Below are 8,409 nucleotides of genomic sequence, written 5' to 3'. Positions count from 1 at the left end.
TTGCCTGTTCCCTGTCTGTTTTGGTTGCCTCGTTGACTGATTTTCTGGATTTATGAACTTTTCTTATGTTCTTTGGATTACAACTGTGGACTACCTGTGTTCTCTGTTAAACTGCATTCACCATACTGCATGTGACTCTGTCTCTGTTCATGCTCAGATCTTAATGAACGCTTAGGCTTTGATTGAGTCAGGCATTTTCCTCGAATTAGTTTACAAGACATCAATTAATATAATACAGTGATATAGTAAATTTAAAAAAAGAAAGAGGGAATTAAAACAACTCATTTATTGCATAAATGTTATTTTTGTCCTAATTTTCATAGTTCAAGTAGTCTTCCACAGTGTATTATGCTTGTGCTGAGGAGGTAATAACTTAGTAGCGGAAGTTGTAGGTGGGGTTGGGTTAAGTAGATGATGGAGAGTGAAATGGAAGGTGTAGGTGAGTTGGGATAAGTAGATGGAGGTTGTAGGTGGGGTTGGGTTAAGTAGATGATGGAGAGAGAAATGGAAGGTGTAGGTGAGTTGGGTTAAGTTGATGGAGGTGTAGGTGGGGTTGGGTTAAGTAGATGATGGAGAGTGAAATGGAAGGTGTAGGTGAGTTGGGTTAAGTAGATGGAGGTTGTAGGTGGGGTTGGGTTAAGTAGATGATGGAGAGAGAAATGGAAGGTGTAGGTGAGTTGGGTTAAGTAGATGGAGGTGTAGGTGGGGTTGGGTTAAGTAGATGATGGAGAGAGAAATGGAAGGTGTAGGTGAGTTGGGTTAAGTAGATGGAGGTGTAGGTGGGGTTGGGTTAAGTAGATGATGGAGAGTGAAATGGAAGGTGTAGGTGAGTTGGGTTAAGTAGATGGAGGTGTAGGTGGGGTTGGGTTAAGTAGATGATGGAGAGTGAAATGGAAGGTGTAGGTGAGTTGGGTTAAGTAGATGGAGGTTGTAGGTGGGGTTGGGTTAAGTAGATGATGGAGAGTGAAATGGAAGGTGTAGGTGAGTTGGGTTAAGTAGATGGAGGTTGTAGGTGGGGTTGGGTTAAGTAGATGATGGAGAGTGAAATGGAAGGTGTAGGTGAGTTGGGTTAAGTTGATGGAGGTGTAGGTGGGGTTGGGTTAAGTAGATGATGGAGAGTGAAATGGAAGGTGTAGGTGAGTTGGGTTAAGTAGATGGAGGTTGTAGGTGGGGTTGGGTTAAGTAGATGATGGAGAGTGAAATGGAAGGTGTAGGTGAGTTGGGTTAAGTAGATGGAGGTTGTAGGTGGGGTTGGGTTAAGTAGATGATGGAGCGTGAAATGGAAGGTGTAGGTGAGTTGGGTTAAGTAGATGGAGGTTGTAGCTGGGGTTGGGTTAAGTAGATGATGGAGAGTGAAATGGTGTAGGTGAGTTGGGTTAAGTAGATGGAGGTTGTAGCTGGGGTTGGGTTAAGTAGATGATGGAGAGTGAAATGGAAGGTGTAGGTGAGTTGGGTTAAGTAGATGGAGGTGTAGGTGGGGTTGGGGTGAGTCGGCTCTCAGCGGTAGAAAAGAAGCACTGCAGCTTCTGTGATCTTTCTGGAGGCACTCCAGCCTGTGTTTGTCCCGTAGCCATCCCAGTCAAATGCAGTGAAATCTCCACACTGTCTGGGCGCTCCTTCTGGGAAAAAGCCCCCTCCACCAATACAGTACTGAGAAAGAAACCAGCAGATATTCTAATGCAGAGGTGTTGCATTCAAGTATTAACAAACTCTAGGTTCAAATGGAAAAACTCTCTAGTAAATGTTCCTGAATGTTACTCACATGTTCAGTGTTACAGCCAGTTGCTTTGACTCCAGAGCAGATTGCCATAGCTGCCATCTCCTGGTTACAGGCTCTGAAAGTGATGAAACCAGGCTCAAATTCTCCTGAAAAAGTTCAAATAAAAATATTAATCGAATTTCATCGAGTAACCAGTCTATTAAGAAAATTCTGTGGTGAAAATCTCCTAGCAGTTAATTGACAGTGACAAACCCCTTGTACTAGGACCATAAAGGTTCCTGGTAGACGCTGCATCTCCAGTATCGTACACCACTGGGATAGAAGGTCCGTTATTGATACGACAAGTCCCTGCTCTAGACCTTACTGGGAACTTCTAAAGGGAAAATAAATAAGAACTATTGAAAAAAGTTATGACAGCTTTCTTTTATATATGAGCCATTGATGAGATTTCTCATAAAACATTTTCAAACTGTGGTATTGATATGAATCTCTCTTTGGGTACATAGGGGTTCATTAAGGAATCTTTTGGGTGGTTTGCTAAAAGATATAAATATATGCAGTCACATTTAGAAGTAAAGTGCATGCAAAAAAATGTGATGTGTGACCTTGAATAAGTAGAAGAGGTTTCCTCCATGATTGGTGAGGAAGTGGTTGTCAGTGTGGTAACACAAGAAGGCATCAATGGACCAGTTTTGTAGCAGAACATTATTAGGAACGTGCCACACAGACACATCTTCTGCTGTGATGTCATAATACCCAGGATTCTGTGAGAGGGAAGAGTGACAGACTGTTGGGCAGATTGAACAGGACAGACTGACTAAGCACCTCAGACCAAGGTTTGCCAATTAAAATTCTATTTAATTCTGTGCTTAACCCTGCTTCTGCTCCTAGACTTAACACTTTCTCTAACATTTCCTTGGATTTCCCAGACAAATGTGAACATTAAATATCAACATTGGACTCTCTGGCTCTGATTCTAGACTCAGCTGTGTATGGTAGCCTTTAACTATTTTACGCCAGTTTTCCAAAGCCCTTCCCTCTAAAGACATGTATGCTTAGCACTTTGCCTACCTTTCTGTGTGGTGTTTGTAAAATAATTGTCACGCATGATAAGCCACTTCCTTAAAGACAAGCTTCCTGATTGATTAATACAGCTGGTCAGCATTGAAATTTAGTGACTGTTTCCAGTCTGCAGATACTCTTATCCAGAAAAACTTATAGTTTTCGGTCATGTTAGAGATAGAGGTGAGTGTAGTGTTAGGAGTCTTGCCAAAGGACTTTTATTAATCTAGCATAGAGCACTTACCAAGATGGGGTTTGAACCCCAGTCCCCCACAGCAGAGGTGGTACTCATTACACTATTGCAACCAAAACAATAAGAGAAGCTTTTTTTCTCAGACCCAGATCTTTAAAGACAGGTGTACCTGGGCCTGGGGTCATCCTACTGTTCCTGAAGATGTGGATCCACCCACGGCTCTCGGTTACGGTCCTTGATGAAGTTATTGTTAATACTTCTCTGGACACCATGGATCATAATTATTGTTACTGACCTAATGGAGTATTGTGCTGCATTCAATACAATATCTCTTGATTTATTAATGTCTTATCTTAGAGATTGAACTCTCTTTATAGGTAATGGGACAATTTCTCCTCGACCACTATGTTTAGTTCAGTCTTCAGACCCCATTCTATTCTCCATGTACCAGGGACCTTTAGGCAGAATCATCGGAAAATGTCACGTTTTGTTTCATTGCTGTGCCAACAATACACCGCTGTACCTTGATATCAAGAAGCTGCTCACCACTAGACACACTTATGATGGACTGTTAGAAATGACAAACTGGAAGACTAATGATTTTATGGAACTTTTTGTGGCTAATTACTTACGTAAACCAAGGCGTAATCTTTGACTCATGTCTGTTGGTCAACTGTTATTCATGCTGCATTGGAATCAAGCATTCATTTTTAACTCAATTACTGTAATTTAACGACTGACTTGTGATATCACGTATAGCACTTGTCCAATGCCAGTCCATTTTAGAGTTTAATATATGGTCTTATAAAATGTGATTTATGAAAACTCTTAACAGACTGGCAACTGACCAACTTCTTTGAGTGGAATTTAAAGGGCCTGGAATGGGTTATGCACCAAGATCACGTTTTCCTTAATTTTTCACTTCTCTCGAAGTCATCACTTTACACTTTATGCATGTCTTTTATGTGCCTTTGACGATAACTAAGAACATTAGGGGTTCCCAGTCTCCTTACTCCCAAATTGGGTGCATGTTGTCCTTTTTTTACTTCAGGTTGTTTTAAATGTTAGGAAGCTTTTAAAAGTCATTTAGTATGCACCAAAACATTGGTCCTAACTGGGGAAAAGCACTATAAGATTCTTTAGGCATGGCCTGGTGTCACACTTTACATAACAGTCTTTGTGAAGTCTCGTGTGCATTGCGTCTGCGGTTCTAAGCCTTTCCTTTGTATTCTGTCATTAGTCTCTCTGATTACTACCTGCTTGGCTCACAGTGTCCTCTCCTTTGGCCACTCCAGATTTGCGTAGCACTATAAAAGCCAACACAACAGCTGGTTTACCTCTCTGAGCCACTACCTGACACACAAAGTAGACGGATGTAAGTTCTGCATTTTACTGTACCTTATAGTCGTCACTGGTAGCAGCTTCAGCCGTCCCAAACGTCACTGTGTTGGCCCATGTTCCATCTCCGTCAGGGAGGTTGGGGTTACTCCCTTGCTGGCTAGACCAGCGGTCCCCTACTGTGCATTTGCCATACATGTTGTTCTCATGCACACTGGCCACCAGTGTCCAGCCCCCTCCATCAGTGGTCATATCACAGTATGTCTGGTACACCACCCCTCTCTCTGTGGTCAAATGGTACAGTCCATCTGCAGACAGAACGGGTGATCGATCTTTGATTAAAACTATATTAAATTGCTCTTGATATAGAATGTACATTCCTTATACTCTTAATATGAATTGATCACGCATGTGAATATCACACGTTAAGTAGTGAACATATTATGGTCTACTGGTTTCTTTGTTTATTCTTTAAGTATGGATTAAACAACTAGAATCAGTTTACTTCACAATTTTTTGGATGGAATGGGTTAAAGTGATCAGATGTCGGCAAATATCCTCAGTAATCAGACACCTACCTTCATTAGTTTTATATTTGTCCATGAGCTCTTTACAGTTCCTCGGGCTGTAATACTCCATGACTGCATCCAGAAATGGTTTTGTCATTGTAGTTTGTGTGTTTGTGTGTGTGTATAATGCAAGGAACAACTATTTAGGTCAACACTCAACATTTGACAATTATTTAAGTCAGTAATTTCAAAAATCACATCACTGCCCTAAAGCATGAAACGTTAATAATTTACAATATTAATTTAATTGCTTGCTATTATTTATTATTGTCACATTGCAAGTATTGTTGTTACCCAGACTTCCTTAGAGGTCATTTTGTCTGAGCTTAAGGACTACACACTTATGTTATTATAAAAATGTTGATATAGATCAATTTTGGAAAGCATTATGAATACCAGTACTTAGCATTTTTTCAGTAACATAGTTCAGGTATGTATTACTCCAACAAGCATCTTAGGAAGAGAAGAAAGAGAGCACTTTCTTACCTCTAGCAGAGTTAGAGAGCTCTAAAGAAGTACATATTACAAATAAAACAATCCAGAGCGTCATCTCTGCTGGAAAAGACGTCACGGTTAAAGTTAGAGAATAGTAAGTTACTTTATAAAGAGCTCAGTGGTTAAGGTACTTGACTTGTCATTTGCTGGTTCAAGCCCCACCCCTGCCAAGTTGACGTTGTTGGGCCCCTGAACAAAACCCTTAACCCTTGATTGCTCAAGTTGGATAAAAGTGTAAGAGAAAACTTGAACTGGTAAACATATGGGTTTTTATACTATTGTTGTTTTCTTAATTTCTGACAGATCTAAGGTCAAAAGCAAAATGGGAAGATTTGTGGTCGGGGATCTGATTAAAAAAAGGGAAGAAACAAACAGAACAAAACGGAACAAAAAAATCTCTAAGACACTTAAAGCATGTAGAATAAACTGTCCAAAGATATAGTTAAAAAAAGAAGAAAAAACAACAGCCAAAGAAACACACTCACCCACTGTATGTTCACACAAGTCAGCGTGTTCAGTTGTTCCTGGTGTCAGTCCCAGGTTCTTCATGTACGAAAAACAATGTGAGCTGAGATTGAAGAAGTTTGTTCCAGTCAGCGTGTAGGAACAAAAACCGTCCCCCCAGAACCGTGTGATGAAGGGGTTTGTTCCAGTCAGCGTGTAGGAACAAAAACCGTCCCCCCAGAACCGTGTGATGAAGGGGTTTGTTCCAGTCAGCGTGTAGGAACAAAAACCGTCCCCCCAGAACCGTGTGATGAAGGGGTTTGTTCCAGTCAGCGTGTAGGAACAAAAACCGTCCCCCCAGAACCGTGTGATGAAGGGGTTTGTTCCAGTCAGCGTGTAGGAACAAAAACCGTCCCCCCAGAACCGTGTGATGAAGGGGTTTGTTCCAGTCAGCGTGTAGGAACAAAAACCGTCCCCCCAGAACCGTGTGATGAAGGGGTTTGTTCCAGTCAGCGTGTAGGAACAAAAACCGTCCCCCCAGAACCGTGTGATGAAGGGGTTTGTTCCAGTCAGCGTGTAGGAACAAAAACCGTCCCCCCAGAACCGTGTGATGAAGGGGTTTGTTCCAGTCAGCGTGTAGGAACAAAAACCGTCCCCCCAGAACCGTGTGATGAAGGGGTTTGTTCCAGTCAGCGTGTAGGAACAAAAACCGTCCCCCCAGAACCGTGTGATGAAGGGGTTTGTTCCAGTCAGCGTGTAGGAACAAAAACCGTCCCCCCAGAACCATGTGCTGAATGACATCCTGAACCTGTACCTTTGCACAAAGGTTGTCAGCATCAAAACCCTTAAGGTCACAGCGATGAAAAAAAAGCCCTTATACATAAAAAGAAACAATTCACAAATCACAGAAGAATGAATGCAAAACTAAGGAAAATAATACCTTGTATTTGTGGTCTTCGTTAGCATGGTTGCCTGGTTCCCCTTTCCCTCAGTGCCGCAGGGACACACACGGGTCACCTGGGTATCAGAGACATAGACCATTTACATGTAGCAGGCTTTTTGAAGAAAGGACTGTGAAATTTAGAAATTATGCAGACACTGAAATGATGAGGCAATGTTTAATCTGAAATGTGAGATTCTAAATCATTTTAATATCTGCTTAAGGGGTCCAACAAAAAAATAAATATATCAAAATAAACAAAAATAAACAGCAGCGTGCAGGGTACCACGGCACATTGGTTGTTTTTTCCAAAACTTAGCAACTTTCTGTTCCGATTGAGTTTTTGCTTCCTTTTCCCAATTGTCAATGCAGATCTTTTCCCTTTTTTTAAACTCCAAACTCTTTGAACTCTTTAAATCTGAACTCCCTGAACTCTGAACTCTTTAAATCTGAACTCCCTGAACTCTGAACTCTTCGCATGTGCGAGTGTGTCTTTCCTTACTGATTTTCCCCTGGAGTAATAGTAATAGCAAATGAAAGGTCACCACGTACAATAATCAGTTCAGGCATGTCATTGATTTGTGTGTCCAGTCCATCCTGCTGGTGTAAACAGAGTTCCTTAATAAACTGTAATGCAGTAAATAGTGCCTCATTGGTTACATACATTTGTCTCTGTTGGAGAAAAATGGGGGTTCACCAGTTAATGTTTGATAAAAAGTGAGATCTTCTTCAAGAACAGACTCACATGTATTTGGTTGTCTGGGCTGATGATTCTGCAGTTTGCAGCAGTGCTCAGCGGTTTGTTGGTCAGCGGTCTTTGTTATTGGCGCATCCCTTGGGTTGCTGGTTTGGCAAGTCATCAACTTTCTGTTCTGTTCTAGTTTTTGCTTCCACCATTTCATAAAACAGAAATTCACACATTTCAGATTCATCTCACCACAAATTCAGATCTGGAATTCATCATCTTTATCAGTTGATGTTCAAGCACTAATGGAATTGATCACCCATATCGGTTTATATTTTGATCATAACTTAAGACTTTTGAACTGGATTTGGTCATCTGTGTCTCTTTATCTTTTAAGCAGTAGCAGTTCATGTGCCTAAATTGACCCAAAACTGCCAATGTACTACTGACTATGAAATGCACCTTATTCCATGTGGGAGAAGCAGCATGTTGGTGGGGATGTGGGTGAGGCGCAGCTGAATCAGAAGGTTGCTGGTTCAAGCTCCACCACTGCCAAGTTGCCACTGCTGAGCAAAACCCTTAACCCTCAATTGCTCAAATTGTACTCAGTCATAATTGTAAGTTGCTTTGGATAAAAGTGTCAGCTAAATGCTGTAAATATGTACCTTATCAATAAGGTGCTATTCTTACCTTATCAATAAGGTGTTGTCTCCCATATTCCCAACTTCTCCTTCCTTACATGCCCAGGGATTAACCCCCTCCTGCTTTGTGTTCTGTGTGTTTGGTTTATTCAGTGCTGTTTCCTTTATCCTAGATCACCCTAATTAGTAACACACACATACATATATAATACATATACATACGTGTGCACACATACACTGCCTGGCTGGTCACACACTCTAATATTTCATTGGACTGCATTTAGCTTTGATTATGGCACACATTCACTGTGGCATCATCTCC

General features: G+C 41.3%; 1 protein-coding gene across 2 annotated transcripts; it reads right to left on the bottom strand.

The window, feature by feature from the left end:
* Positions 1 to 265: 265 nt before the first annotated feature.
* On the bottom strand, positions 266 to 6,637 carry LOC113591475 (intelectin-like). Of its 2 annotated transcripts, none has more exons than XM_035530362.2 (8): positions 5,863 to 6,637; positions 5,369 to 5,437; positions 4,892 to 4,954; positions 4,374 to 4,621; positions 2,326 to 2,484; positions 1,973 to 2,093; positions 1,763 to 1,866; positions 266 to 1,650 (listed from the first exon to the last, which is right to left on the bottom strand). In XM_035530362.2, exons 1-8 carry the CDS (start codon positions 6,620 to 6,622, stop codon positions 1,498 to 1,500), a joined length of 1,677 nt encoding a protein of 558 aa, XP_035386255.1. In that variant the 5' UTR covers positions 6,623 to 6,637; the 3' UTR covers positions 266 to 1,497. The 2 variants fall into 2 exon arrangements, with proteins under 2 accessions (XP_035386255.1, XP_035386256.1); XM_035530363.2 differs by having other exon boundaries at positions 5,369 to 5,434.
* Positions 6,638 to 8,409: the final 1,772 nt, after the last annotated feature.

Source organism: Electrophorus electricus, chromosome 5 (assembly GCF_041902795.1).
Source record: "Electrophorus electricus isolate QZ-2024a chromosome 5, ASM4190279v1, whole genome shotgun sequence".
Taxonomy (NCBI): Eukaryota; Metazoa; Chordata; class Actinopteri; order Gymnotiformes; family Gymnotidae; genus Electrophorus; species Electrophorus electricus.
This window is presented reverse-complemented; position numbering and strand designations above follow the sequence as displayed.

What these genes read in the sequence shown, in the direction of transcription:
- LOC113591475 (XM_035530362.2), bottom strand. Translation starts at nt 6,622, where the DNA reads ATGTCATTCAGCACATGGTTCTGGGGGGACGGTTTTTGTTCCTACACG. An exon ending in CTTGTGTGAACATACAGTGG is followed by an intron (nt 5,438 to 5,862) that starts GTGAGTGTGTTT and finishes CGTCTTTTCCAG; the next exon opens with CAGAGATGACGCTCTGGATT. An exon ending in ACCTCTTCTACTTATTCAAG is followed by an intron (nt 2,094 to 2,325) that starts GTCACACATCAC and finishes TTTTCCCTTTAG; the next exon opens with AAGTTCCCAGTAAGGTCTAG.